This window comes from Arachis duranensis, chromosome 4 (assembly GCF_000817695.3).
Source record: "Arachis duranensis cultivar V14167 chromosome 4, aradu.V14167.gnm2.J7QH, whole genome shotgun sequence".
Taxonomy (NCBI): Eukaryota; Viridiplantae; Streptophyta; class Magnoliopsida; order Fabales; family Fabaceae; genus Arachis; species Arachis duranensis.
Genome location: NC_029775.3, coordinates 115,428,840 through 115,443,549, shown reverse-complemented (window position 1 = coordinate 115,443,549; position 14,710 = coordinate 115,428,840). Strand labels below are relative to the sequence as shown.

General features: G+C 35.9%; 2 protein-coding genes across 3 annotated transcripts in view; both read left to right on the top strand.

Moving 5' to 3' along the window:
• Positions 1-14,710, top strand: part of LOC107486317 (receptor-like protein 6) — a 77,265-nt gene that overhangs the window by 5,609 nt on the left and 56,946 nt on the right. The window lies entirely within an intron of this gene.
• Positions 3,942-14,689, top strand: LOC107486748 (receptor-like protein 7). 2 transcript variants are annotated; one of them, XM_052261022.1, is made up of 2 exons: positions 3,942-4,444; positions 14,471-14,689. In XM_052261022.1, the coding sequence occupies exons 1-2, from the start codon at positions 4,027-4,029 to the stop codon at positions 14,551-14,553; spliced, it is 501 nt and encodes a 166-aa protein (XP_052116982.1). In that variant the 5' UTR covers positions 3,942-4,026; the 3' UTR covers positions 14,554-14,689. The 2 variants fall into 2 exon arrangements, with proteins under 2 accessions (XP_052116982.1, XP_052116983.1); XM_052261023.1 differs by lacking the exon at positions 14,471-14,689 and adding an exon at positions 4,563-4,691.

Sequence of the window (14,710 nt, the reverse complement as noted above, 5' to 3'; positions counted from 1 at the left end):
ATGATTTTATAGTTTTATGTTAGTTATAGTTTAAAATATTATTTTAATATAATTTTTTAATATTATAAAATTTTTTTGCAATAATTAATTTTAATAAATAAAAAATACTCATATATTTTATATTTAATTATTTAAGAATAAAAGATTTTGTTATCGTTTAAAGTACTGTGTATTAAAATATTGCCATTTAAAATATTTATTTATGTACTACGATATTCTATATTTATTAGAGTCTATCAATGCTCTTGTTTTATATTAGCCTTTGATTTTTATCTAATAAAATCTAATGGCCTATATAAATGTGGCTCATTCAATAAGCACATAATGGTTGAGCTCGTTTTAGACATACCCTTTTCTTTTGTTTGATATAAGATATTTACTTGGTGGAAGATTTATGTTGATTCCATCCGTTTTAATAATGTATTTTGTTGATTGTTGAGATGTCCTAGTGTTACTAGAAAAATTAATTGTATATCCATTATTTTGATAGTGAAAAATTTTACTAGATTAGGTTCCATGGATTTTTTATCCCTCTTTTGGGAGTTTTTCCACAATAAAATTCTGGTGTTTAATTATTTAATTTCTGCCATTATATTTGCTGTTTGGAGTATCTTTGATATTGCCTATTTAGTCGTACAGATTGTGAAAAAATTATTTTTGATGCTTCCGCTGTTAGACAAGTTCTTACTAAACCTCAGCTTATATAAAATGTCCAAAGTAATGGCAAAGAAGTTAATTTTCTTGCAGAAAAAGTTTTTGTGGAGTAAGAAAGATGACAATCATGAGTTACTATTGGTGATGTGGGATATTGTCCAAGTCCCAAAAAAATTAGGAAGTCTGGGAGTGGGTGATGCAATCATTCGGAATACGACTCTCTTGTTCAAATGATGGTGGAGATTTTTGAAAAAAGATTGTCTATTATGAAAAAAATTTGTGTGCTTTTGTAATGATTCGAATCCAAACATTGTTCTTTCTTGTCAGCTCGTGCCAAAGAAAGCAGGCCTGTAGAAGAATATATGCTAGTTATATATAAAGGAGCAACAGATGAGAGACAATATTATCAGAGGATTATCTTTAGAGGTAGGAGATGATAGAAGAATTCGTTTTTGAAAAAATAATTGGCTACCATGTAGTATGCTGAAGTTAGTCTTTCAAAGGCTTTTCTCGATTTCAAACCAAAGCGGATCGGTAATAGGAGATTGTGGGCTTTGAGATGGGTTAGAGTGGATATGAAATGTTTAATGGAAAAGACAATTATTCTAATGGGAGTTGGAGTTAGTTAATCAACTACATGGAGTCCTCAGTTAGTCATATTAACACATGGAAGAGAGGACCGACTAGTGTGAAAATTTGATAAATTAGGAGTCTATTCTACTACTTCCTTTTTGCAGATTTTGCGGGCTGAACTATTAGCGGAGGATATTACAAGTTACGATTTTACTAGTTTTATTTGGAAGGCTTGGTCCCACCACGAATTAAGTTTTTTTACTTAGTTTGTGTTAGTAGGCAGAGTCAATACTAAGGAGACTAAGTAAATTTGGCAACATTGATCAAAATGATAGTATTTGTATTTTATGTAAACAAGATATTAAAAATGATTACCACTTGTTTATTGGTTGTGAGTTTATTTAGCAGGTATGGTGTGGTTGGTTGTGTACCTATAATAAACCATGGTGTATTCCAAGTTCAATTAAGCAACATTTTAAGAGTTGGACAGGTGCACCTGTAAGAAAGGAAGAACACAGGTGGTTGATTATTTTTTGCTATCATTTGGAACACTTGACTGAAAAGGAATGACAGAATCTTCAAGAATAAAAAAACAAATGTTGTAGAAGTAATCAACAGGCGATCAGGAATTATAAAGAATAGAGTGATATTTGATCTTTTGAGTTGTTGATGGTATTATCGGAGATAATTAGAAATTAATTTATTTTATTTATACTTTTGTATTGATACTCCATCTTGATATGTTGAACTTTATGTTTAAAAAAAAATATTTTGTAGTCAACTAGCATTATTTAGTGGTCCATTAGCATGACAAATGGCGATGACTAATAATGTGACTCCATTATATGCACAAATTTTTTTAATGGAACTGAAAGTGAGCAGCACTTCAATTAGTTTAGAGAAATCTATTTATAATATATAAAAGCTGATACTAACTCTTTTCACAATGAGTTTAAGCTATTTTTTTTATTAATGATGTCACATTAGTAATTCTAATTGATTTGGCAAAAGATGAAAATCAACTAATTACTATTTAGTAAAATGTTTTAAAAAAATTAAAACAAAAAACTCTTATCTATTATTATTCAATATTCAATTGAAACATCAAGTACTAATTAAATGCAATAAACATACATTAAAAGTATCATAATAATAATAATTATAAAAAATTTCAGTTACAAATATTCAAATTCTACAACTTATACATATTAAAATTCTTACTACTCTTCATTTCTTAATCTCTCATACTAATTATAAAAAATTCTTTAAATTTAATATAACATTTTTATATGTTTTTCATTCTCATTCATTTATTTTTTTCATTATTTACAAACAAAAAACCCGCAAGAAAAGACAGTGTAGCCATTAATGCAAATTGAAAAATGAAAAAAAAATGAAAATGCAGTTTCGTATAACTCTAATATAAATAATCTATGTCTTTTTTAAAAATAAATAAATTCAAAATCTATTTATAATATATTTTCTAAAATATTTTTAATATAACATTTATTAAAATATACTATATAGTATAAATAATCTACCTCTCCACGCATTGCGCGGATGTTACTCTAGTTGATCAATAATTCAACTAGAAATGGACGTATAAGGAGGGATGAATATGATTGATCATTACTATTGTCAATTGGAATTTAGCATCACCAATTTAGAAAAATCTGAGAGTCGTAAAGTGAAATGAGTGATCACACTATTCCAATTAATCAAAACCAAAAAGCACGATCAATATTTTTCTTCTCTTGCCCAAAATGCACGCAAAAATTATCAAAACACCATCCTAGTTGGTGCTTAAGTTCTAATTTAAATTTCATAAGCAAATTTCATTTAATTTAATTTCAATTAAGCTAAGTATTATATTGCTACAAACACACTTTCGAATAAAATAGAGTTGAAGTTAAGCATTAGACTATAGTCTAAAGAAAAACATCAAAGTAAAAAACATTTGCTAAGAGAGTTTCGTTTTAAAATGATGCAGTATATTGGTTGATTCTTTTCTGCTTTGTTCCTTCATTTGTTCTTTGGTGCAAGCTAGAGAAAATGGTATTCATAGTAAAAGCATCTCTTGAGTTGTATGTTTCAAGCACACCTCCCTTTCCCTCTCTCTTTACACTGATTTATTGTGCTGTTTTCATGGTCATGTACTGTGTTCTTAAGATACATGATTATTGGTCTTTGCTAAGCTTTATTCAGTTCTTTATGACTCAATAACTGCTTAATTCATTTTGATTTTCTATATTTACATAATAATTTTGAAAATGACATGAAGGGCCACATTTTTTCTTGCTCAACATGCACGCCAATATTTCTAGCTACTTCTCATAATCCAGAACTGTTGCAAGTAGCGTAAGAAGCACTACACAAGTATCAAATAATTTTTGAGAAAATGGTGGAATTTATATGTCCCTCACAAAATGATAAATCGTGTTAAAGACCAATGTTTTCTATTATTCTAAAAAAAAAGTTATTTTATTTCCCTTTGATAATATTAAAATTAAAGCACCAATGCAAAGATATCTGAACTCTCTTCCTATATAAGCCAAAGTAAGTTTACTTAGAGTCAATGATATGAAACAAATTAAAGAGAAAAAATTAAGTCTAACGATAGAATTTCTCTGCATATGCTTTGAACTTTGAAAGGGTCTGCCACTTATGAGTATGACTTATCATCACTATTGTCTATTGATTGGAATTTAGCATCACCATCACTGCTTCACTACTATAAAAACCGATTAGAGTGTCCCAAACATTACATCCGTTGAAACCTACTGCTATACGATCACAATAATGGGGTTCTTATGTTCTCTTACTTTCTCCATTCAGTTTCTTCTTTTCTTCTCATCTTCCCTCTTCACAAACTGTTTTACTTTGAATGATTCAACTACAACTCATCATCATGAGTGCCATCAACATGAAAGCAATGCCTTGCTGAGCTTTAAAAAAACCCTCATCATAAGTAAGTCTGCTTCTTACAATCCTTTCAGTTATCCTAAAACTCTTTCTTGGGTTCCTGCCACAGATTGCTGCTCCTGGGATGGCATTCAATGCGATGAGCTCACAGGTCATGTGATCGGCATTGATCTTGGTAGCAGCCAACTCTATGGTTCCATGGATGCCAATAGCACCCTTTTCTCACTTGTGCATCTTCAAAGCCTTGATCTTTCAGACAATGACTTCAATCACTCGCAAATTCCTGCCAAGATAGGTGAGCTTTCACAACTAAGATATCTGAATCTTTCTCATGGCAATGAAAACACATTCTCTGGTGAAGTTCCACCTCAAGTTTCACAATTGTCCAACTTGGTGTCCCTTGATCTTCGCAGCTATACTCTTGGGGCACTTCGATATGATCTAATCAACCATTTGCAACTCAAGGCATCCACTCTTACAAGCTTAACACAAAACTCGACTAGACTTGAACACCTTCGTCTGAATTTTGTGACCATTTCATCGTCTTTACCTCATACTCTTACAAACCTTACGTCTTTGCAAATGCTTTCTTTTCGCCAATGTGAACTATATGGTGAGTTTCCAGTCGGAATATTCCATCTCCCAAACATAACAATCTTGAATTTTGGGGAAAACCAAAATCTTCAGGGTACATTACCTGCATCCATTGGAAACCTAACCAATTTAGCTTTCTTGGCTCCTGAAGATAATAGCTTTCATGGTGAAATCCCTCGGTCTCTTTCTCGACTTAAGAATCTTGAAATTTTGTCGCTGTCGTTTAATTCTTTTGAAGGCGAACTAGCACTTGACATGATTTTGAAGTTAAGGATGCTTCATGTTCTTGACTTGTCTTACAACAAATTGTCCTTGTTCTCACAAAATAGGGATGTCAATGTGACAACCCTTCCTCCAATTCAATGGTTAGGATTGAGTTTGATGGTTCTAGTTGAACTTGAGAAGGGGGGGTTGAATCAAGTTGTTTAAAATTCAAAGTTTCTTGTTCTGTTTTTACTGTTGCTCGAGTTGCAGGAGATTATTTGAAATAATCTCATACGCAGAACATTAAAAGAGTAGAGAAGAGGAGAAGGGGGCCAGCATGTATCCTGGTTCGGATTCTTAGTGCCATGAATCCTACATCCAGTCTCCACCACAAACCATGGTGGAATTTCACTATAAATCTCAGATTACATTCACCAATACTATTGAATTAATTCCTAATCCAACTAGTATCTACCCCTAAGCTTCATACACCAAAGCTTAGCAACCCCAAAGTGCTATCCCAACTTGGAAGGGGAATCTACACAGATTCAATTCTCACCAAGTGCTAACCCAACTTAGCAAGGGGAACTAATCCTAGTTCATACACCCAAATTACATCAGAAAAACAGTGGCTATTTTGCATCACTCTTGCCTTTTTCTCTCTTGGCTTTTGAACCTCACATAAATGCCTTTTTCAAAACAGAAAATAACACAAGACAGCCGTAACATAAAATCAGAATTAAGCTTGAGTAGAAGAAAGAGATTCCAGCTCTATGTTAGAGATGGTGCTCTGAGTGTGTGTTCTCTTTCTTAACTTCAAATGTTGGAGTGAAGCTTGCTATATATCTTCATCTTGGCTTCATTGTAGCTTCATCCTTTTGCTTGTCCTTGCTGCCCGTTGGGGCTTTCTCTGAGGGCATGCAGTCCTTGCTCCTCTGCTCCACTAACGCTGCTTGTTGGAGGGTTTGATCCACCAACCTCTGTTGTCCTTGGAGCTGCTGTCTTTCTTGGCATGCAAAGCACTTCCATTTTTGAGCCATTCCAACTACTGTCCATAGCTCTGCGTTTTTGTTTTGCTCTTCCAAACTTGCTAATGATCTTCTGCATTTTGATTTGCTGATGTCCTTTTTGTAGTGGCATTGTCCTTGTGTGTTGTTCTTTTCCTAGAGCCACAGCTGTCCCATAATAGTGCCAAATGTCCCATTACCATTTTCTTCTTTTGTTCAAACCATGAGCTTGCGGATCTCTCTCTTGGCTCATAGGTTCTAATTAGTTTCTTCATTTACTTGTAATGGGCTGAAGCTTTGGAGTTGTAACACTTGAAGTTGCTGAAGCAACATTGACTTGGGCTGAAGCAACATGTAAATGGGCCTGCATCACTTAGCATACACACATTAAGCAATATTGGGCTTTTCACCCAAAACAATGTTTGTCATCATAACATAACCCAAAATCAAACTAGGCTCAACAATCTCCCCCTTGATGACAAACATGATAAAGTAGGGAAATTAAAAACTAATTTGAAAGAGTTAAGAACACTTCCCTTTAATGACTTTTGGATTGTGAGCTGCTCCCCCTCAATGTTAGCATTACTCCCCCTTGATCATGGCTTACATCTTAACCTGGGAAAAACTTAAAAACAGCCAAGACCAAAAAATACAGTAATGGAAGCACATAGCAATTAACACTAAGCACAACACAGGATAAATCATAGCACCACAAAACAGGATAAATCAAAATATTGTTCTTAACTATTACTATTAATCCCTAAGCCAAAACAAACATTCCTTTTCTTTTCTCCCCCTTTTGTCATCAAGGGAGGAAAGGAAAAACCTACACAAAATTTGTTAGTGGCTGGTGCATATAGTTCAAGTAGCAGAGTAGTTTAAGTCTGTTACAGTCATCCCAAAAATAAAATAAACAAGTTCAAAACGAAAACAATTCATAGTCGCAGATGAGATAACAAGGAGTTAGGCATCAGAGTTGGATTCATCAGAGGTTCCGTCATCCTCCCCCTCATTGTCAGAAGTTGTGAGGCCAACCTCGATGTCCTCCACAAAGTCTCTCAGAATCCAAATCCTTCCCTTAGTCTTTTTGAGAGCATTTTCCTCCAAAACTTGATTCTTTTTGCGCTCAGCACCATGATGGAGAAGAAGATCTGTCAGATTGAGAAATTCTTTAAGGACATTCTTCAGAATGAGTGTCATGGTCTTGACTATAGTGGATGTGGAGGGGGGGATTAGAGGATCCTCATCAACAGAGGGAACATCAGTGCTGTCATCAGTTTGGCGACGCTTGGGAGCTGTTTTCTTTACTGCACCACCCCCTTTGATATATGAGTTACAATCTTTTGCAATTTCAGTCCCAAAATCCGAAAAATTTTTGTAAGAAGCATGGCATAAGGTAAAGCATTTTTGGTACTGACACAAGCATGCATATGTCTCACAAGCAAGTAAGCAAAAGAAATAGGAGTTTTAGAGAGAAGAGTAAAGTCTGCATCTTGGAAGTAGGCAAAAATGAAAACTTTAAAATGTTTTGAAAATCATTGAAAGTTACAGCTGTAACTTTTGTACGTTGATACTAGGAGAGAGAAACAAAGAAAAAAATCAAAAGATGCCTAAAGAAAGTAGAACAGACAAAAATTGAAAACCCATTTGAAGAAATGATGTGAAAAAAATTTGAAGGGGCCCAATTTAAAAAATGAAATGCAGTTGGTAAAACATGAAGAGAGCAAGGCTGAAATGGGCCAAATGGTTTCAATAAAGAAAGCCCAGATGTCGTGAACTGCTCCAGCACTTGAGGTCCATCATTTATTATGGTCAGGTGTGAATCCAGTAGCTTCATAGTGACTTAATGAAGTTAACTCATCATCTGCCTGAAAAAAAATCTCACCGCGATTTGTGAGACAAAACACAAAAGATCTCATTATCAGAATCATTAAGAAAACAGAGATGAAGTTAAAATGCCCAGTTCAGTTCTTAACTTGCAGAACCTCTCCTCTATCAATGGTTTGGTGAATATATCAGCTAGCTGACCTTCAGAGTTAACAAACTGTATGTCTAAATTTCCATTTTGCACATGTTCTCTTATAGAATGAAAACGAACTTCAATGTGCTTTGTTCTTGAGTGCAAAACAGGGTTTTTGGAAATGTTAATAGCACTCATGTTGTCACAAAGTAATGGAATATTTGTGACATTTAGTTTATAATCAGCTAGTTGAGTTTTCAGCCATAATAATTGAGAACAACAAGAGGAGGCTGCAATATACTCAGCTTCAGCTGTTGAGAGCGCCACAGTAGCTTGCTTCTTGCTAGACCAAACAATGAGGGATTTCCCAAGAAAGCAGCACATGCCACTGGTGCTTCTTCTATCAATCCTATCCCCAGCAAAATCTGCATTACAGAAACCCACTAATTGAAAAGAATCAGTCTTAGGAAACCATAAACCATAGTTAGTGGTACCAAGCACATATCGGATGATCCTCTTCACAGATGAGAGGTGGGACTCCTTAGGCTTTGATTGAAACCTTGAGCAAACTCCAACACTTTGGATGATATCAGGCCTTGAGGAGGTAAGGTACATTAGGGATCCAATCATCCCTCTGTAACGTGTCTCATCAACATCTCTACCATGTTCATCCTTATCAAGCTTGATGTTAGGATGCATGGGAGTTCCCATAGGCTTAGCATAGTCCATCCCAAACTTCTTGACAAGTTCCTTAGCATATTTTTCTTGATGGATGAATATGCCTTCTGCAGTTTGCTTGATTTGCAAGCCTAGGAAGAAATTGAGTTCTCCCATCATGCTCATATCAAATTCATTGGTCATAAGCTTAGCAAAATCTGCACACAAATCCTCATTAGCAGAACCAAATATAATATCATCAACATAAACTTGCACAAGAATGAAATGATCATGATAATTTCTAATAAATAAAGTGGTGTCAGTGGCTCCTCTTTGAAAGTTATTTTTCAATAAAAATGAGCTAAGCCTTTCATACCAAGCTCTAGGAGCTTATCTTAAACCATATAAGGCTTTAGCTAGTTTGAAAACATGGTTGGAAAAAGTTTTGTTTTCAAACCCAGGTGGTTGAGCCACATAAACCTCTCTATCTATTATGCCATTGAGGAAAGCACACTTTACGTCCATTTGGAACAGCTTGAAGCCACAATGAGCAGCGTATGCAAGGAGCAATCTGATGGCTTCCATTCTAGCTACAGGTGCAAAGGATTCATCGAAATCAATCCCTTCCTCTTGATCATATCCTTGAGCGACCAATCTTGCTTTGTTTCGGACTATGGATCCATCTTCACCCAGCTTGTTTCTGAAAATCCATTTAGTGCCGGTGACTTTCTTTCCATGTGGACAAGGCACCAATGACCAGACCTGATTTTTCTCAAATTGCAACAATTCCTCCTTCATGGCTAGCACCCATGATGGATCAGCAAGAGCTTCTTGGATGTTTTGAGGTTCAATCTTTGATAAAAGAGCAATGTTGTTGGATTCGGCTCTTTTCAAAGATGACCTTGTTGAAATGCTTTTGGAGGGATCACCAATTATGAATTTCTCAGGATAATTTTTCAGAAACCTCCATTCTCTTGGTCTTCTTGATTGGTTTGAGGATTCAGGTTCATCTTGATCAACAATGGCCTCTGCATCAGCATTTTCTGCATTAACAGGAGATAATTCCAAATTGTCTCCTGCAAAATCAGAATTTTCGTTGATAGCAGGTGCAGCTTCATGAGAATCAGAATTATTTTGAGCTGGCTCATCGTTCTTGGGGAATTCAGCTTCAAAACCTGGACTATCATCTATGCAAATACTAGGAACAATGTTAGACTCACAAAATGTGACATGCATGGTTTCCTCAACAGTTTTGGAGTTCTTGTTATAGACTCTATAGGCCTTGCTATTTGTGGAATAACCCAGAAAAATGCCTTCATGTGTTTTAGGGTCAAATTTACCTAAATTTTCTTTGATATTCAAAATGAAACACTTACAGCCAAACACATGAAAATAACTAAGATTTGGAGGATGCCCTTTCCAAAGTTCATATGGGGTTTTCTTCAAAAAATTTCTAATGATGGTTCTATTTAAAACATAGCAAGCTGTATTCACAGCTTCAGCCCATAAGAACTTGGGGATTTCATATTCACATAACATGGCTCTAGCCATTTCTTGTAAACTTCTATTTCTTCTTTCCACAACACCATTTTGTTGAGGTGTTCTTGGACAAGAGAAGTTATGTGATATGCCTTGTTCATCACAAAAAGATTCAAAGAATTGATTTTCAAATTCTTTACCATGATCACTTCTAATTGAAACAATTTTTAAACCTTTTTCATTTTGAACCTTTTTGCTGAATTTCTCAAAAACTGAAAAAGCTTCATGTTTATGAGCAAGAAAGAACACCCAGCCAAATCTAGTATAGTCATCCACAATTACCATGCCATAACTCTTTCCTCCAAGACTTTGAGTTCTAGTTGGTCCAAACAGGTCAAGATGTAACAACTCCAATGGTTTCTTAGTAGAGACATCTTCCTTGGGTTTGAAAGAGGTTTTAATTTGTTTACCCATTTGACACGCATCACAAGTGATGTCCTTGTCAAATTTTATATTAGGAAGACCTCTAACTAAGTTTCTCTTTACAAGCTTAGAGATTTGGAACATGCTAGCATGTCCTAACCTCTTATGCCATATCCATTTTTCAGATTCCATTCAAGAGAAACAAGTTACATTTTGAACTTTTAGATCATCTAGAGTGATACCATAAAAATTGTCACTTCTTTTGGCAACAAATAGAACAGCCCCTGTTTTCTCATTTATGACTCTACAATCAGATTTCCTAAAGGTTACAGCATACCCTAGGTCACACAATTGACTTATGCTCAATAGATTATGCTTTAACCCATCAACTAAGAAAACACTATCAATGCAAGTTGAGAAATCTTTGCCAACCTTACCAATGGCAATTATTTTACCTTTACCATTATCTCCAAAAGTGACAAATCCTCCATTATACTTGTTGAGTTTAATGAAGAAAGTATCCCTTCCGGTCATATGCCTTGAACATCCACTATCAAGATACCACATTTCCATCTTCTTCTTGGATGCAAGGCAAACCTGCATGTTCTTCAACTAACCTTAGGTATCCAAATCCATTTGGATCCTTTGATGTGAAATCTTCTTGGTTGCCCAAGAGCATTAAAATCATGAACAACTTTATATAACTTACTATCATTACCAAAGGACCTAAGAAAGATGAAACATTGAGGAGGATCATGACCATTTCTATTGCACTTGTAGCACTGATTTTTGCCCACTGATTTCTGGGTTTTGCTGAATCCTTTTGGTTTGAAAAACTTGGAAGAGGAAGATTCAGATTTTTGAAAGTTTGGTTTGAAAGCTGATTTATTTCCCTCTATGAAACCAAGTCCAGATTTTTCAGACCCAAACCTTTGACAAGCAAGCAATTTGTTCAGATTTTGAGAACCTTGGACAAACTTTGCTAAGTCTTCATTCAAACCTTTTATTTGTTCATTCAGCTTTTTGTTTTCAGAAATCAAATCAGTGGAGGCAGTCACTTCATGCTTGAGTTTGAATTTTTCTAGTTCAGTTCGCAAGGCAATGTTTTCTTCTTTTAAAAACTTGTCATTATTAGTTTCATTTTCCTTAATCTTTTTCAAAAGAAGATCATTTTCTGTCCTTAAAGCCTCATTTTCTTTCTTACATTTAGCATACTTATCCAAGAGTTTCTTGGAATTCACAGAAATGTCTTTGATAATGTAGTGCAGTTCATCAATAGATAAGTCAGAGAGATCTACCTCATCTTCATCATCATGATCTGCCATCAGGCATAGTTGAGCTTCTTGATCTGAGCTTTCTGAGCTGGTGTCGTTCTCCAAGTCCTCCCATGTTGCCATCATCACTTTCTTTTTGTCTTTCTTGAATTTTTTGCCTTTCTTAAGTTGAGGGCAATCTGACTTGAAGTGACCTGGTTCCTTGTAGTGATGGCATGTGAACTTGACTTGATCTTTCTTGACATCTTTGGATGAAGAGCTTCCTTTGCCTTTATTTTTGTATCTTAGTAGTCTTCTCATTTTTCTAGCAAAGAGCACCATTTCTTCATCTGAGAAACTGTCATCAGATTCTTCTCCTTGGGCTGTCATTCTTGATTTTAGTGCTATACTTTTCTTTTTGTCATCTTTGTCTTGAGACATGTGAGTGGTTTCATAAGCCAGCAGCTTGCCTCTCAGCTCATCATAGGTGATTTTGATCAAATCATTCCTTTCAGAGATGGCTGTGCTTTTCACTTCCCATTTCTTAGTAAGACTTCTCAGAATCTTTCTTACCAAGGTTTCTTCGGAGTAGCTTCTTCCCATGGCGTCCAGATTGTTGATGATTATCGAGAACCTTTCGAACATTTGATCGATGCTCTCATCTTCCTTCATACTGAACATCTCATACTCCTTCATCAGCATGTCAATTCTGGTCTCCCTTACTTGCTTAGTGCCTTCATGAGTGAGTCTGAGCTTATCCCAGATTTCTTTCGTTGTTTTACACCTTGACACTTTTCTGAATTCTTCAAAGCTGATTGCACAGTGCATCAGGTTGATTGCCTTGGCATTGAGTTCAACCTTCTTCTTTTCTTCATCTGTCCATTCATTGTCCTCCTTAGCCACAACTTCTCCATCTGCATTCTGTTTGGTAGGAACGTCTGGACCATTGAGGATGATCTTCCAGATGTTGTAGTCGATTGATTGCACGAAGATTCTCATTCTCTCTTTCCAGTAAGAGTAGTTGCTGCCATTGAAGTAGGGAGGTCTATTATTGGACTGCCCTTCAGTGAGAGTGAAAGCCACGATGTTGGGATTCATGTTGTTGGCCATGGATCTTTACTCCAAGCTGTGAAGCTTGCCTTCTTGAGACCTTGCTCTGGATACCAATTGATGGTTCTAGTTGAACTTGAGAAGGGGGGGTTGAATCAAGTTGTTTAAAATTCAAAGTTTCTTGTTCTGTTTTTACTGTTGCTCGAGTTGCAGGAGATTATTTGAAATAATCTCATACGCAGAACATTAAAAGAGTAGAGAAGAGGAGAAAGGGGTCAGCATGTATCCTGGTTCGGATTCTTAGTGCCATGAATCCTACATCCAGTCTCCACCACAAACCATGGTGGAATTTCACTATAAATCTCAGATTACATTCACCAATACTATTGAATTAATTCCTAATCCAACTAGTATCTACCCCTAAGCTTCATACACCAAAGCTTAGCAACCCCAAAGTGCTATCCCAACTTGGAAGGGAAATCTACACAGATTCAATTCTCACCAAGTGCTAACCCAACTTAGCAAGGGGAACTAATCCTAGTTCATACACCCAAATTACATCAGAAAAACAGTGGCTATTTTGCATCACTCTTGCCTTTTCTCTCTTGGCTTTTGAACCTCACATAAATGCCTTTTTCAACACAGAAAATAACACAAGACAGCCATAACATAAAATCAGAATTAAGCTTGAGTAGAAGAAAGAGATTCCAGCTCTATGTTAGAGATGGTGCTCTGAGTGTGTGTTCTCTTTCTTAACTTCAAATGTTGGAGTGAAGCTTGCTATATATCTTCATCTTGGCTTCATTGTAGCTTCATCCTTTTGCTTGTCCTTGCTGCCCGTTGGGGCTTTCTCTGAGGGCATGCAGTCCTTGCTCCTCTGCTCCACTAACGCTGCTTGTTGGAGGGTTTGATCCACCAACCTCTGTTGTCCTTGGAGCTGCTGTCTTTCTTGGCATGCAAAGCACTTCCATTTTTGAGCCATTCCAACTACTGTCCATAGCTCTGCGTTATTGTTTTGCTCTTCCAAACTTGCTAATGATCTTCTGCATTTTGATTTGCTGATGTCCTTTGTGTAGTGGCATTGTCCTTGTGTGTTGTTCTTTTCCTAGAGCCACAGCTGTCCCATAATAGTGCCAAATGTCCCATTACCATTTTCTTCTTTTGTTCAAACCATGAGCTTGCGGATCTCTCTCTTGGCTCATAGGTTCTAATTAGTTTCTTCATTTACTTGTAATGGGCTGAAGCTTTGGAGTTGTAACACTTGAAGTTGCTGAAGCAACATTGACTTGGGCTGAAGCAACATGTAAATGGGCCTGCATCACTTAGCATACACATATTAAGCAATATTGGGCTTTTCACCCAAAGCAATGTTTGTCATCATAACATAACCCAAAATCAAACTAGGCTCAACAGAGTTCATGCAATTTGATTGGGGAAGTTCCAACTTGGATGATGAATCTAACCTCTTTATATCACTTGGATATTTCTGAAAATAATCTTCAAGGTGAAATTCCATATTTCCTCTTCACGTTAGAGAATCTTTGATGAGCGGATAATTTGTACGCTTTTTGGCATTGTTTTCAGTATGTTTTTAGTAGTTTTAGTTGAGTTTTTAGTATATTTTTATTAGTTTTTAGTTAAAATTCACTTTTCTGGACTTTACTATGAGTTTTTGTGTTTTTCTGTGATTTCAGGTATTTTCTGGCTGAAATTGAGGGACCTGAGCAAAAATCTGATTCAGAGACTGAAAAGGACTGCAGATGCTGTTGGATTCTGACCTCCCTGCACTCGAAGTGGATTTTCTGGAGTTACAGAAGCCCAATTGGCGCGCTCTCAACGGCGTTGGAAAGTAGACATCCTGGGCTTTCCAGCAATATATGATAGTCCATACTTTGCTCAAGATTTGATGGCCCAAACCGGCGTTCAAAGTCACC

Bases quoted from the DNA above. Each gene is read 5' to 3' on its own strand.
- LOC107486748 (XM_052261022.1), top strand. From the start codon at position 4,027: ATGGGGTTCTTATGTTCTCTTACTTTCTCCATTCAGTTTCTTCTTTTC. The intron at 4,445-14,470 runs GTGAGCTTTCAC...CTGTGATTTCAG, and splicing joins GCAAATTCCTGCCAAGATAG to GTATTTTCTGGCTGAAATTG.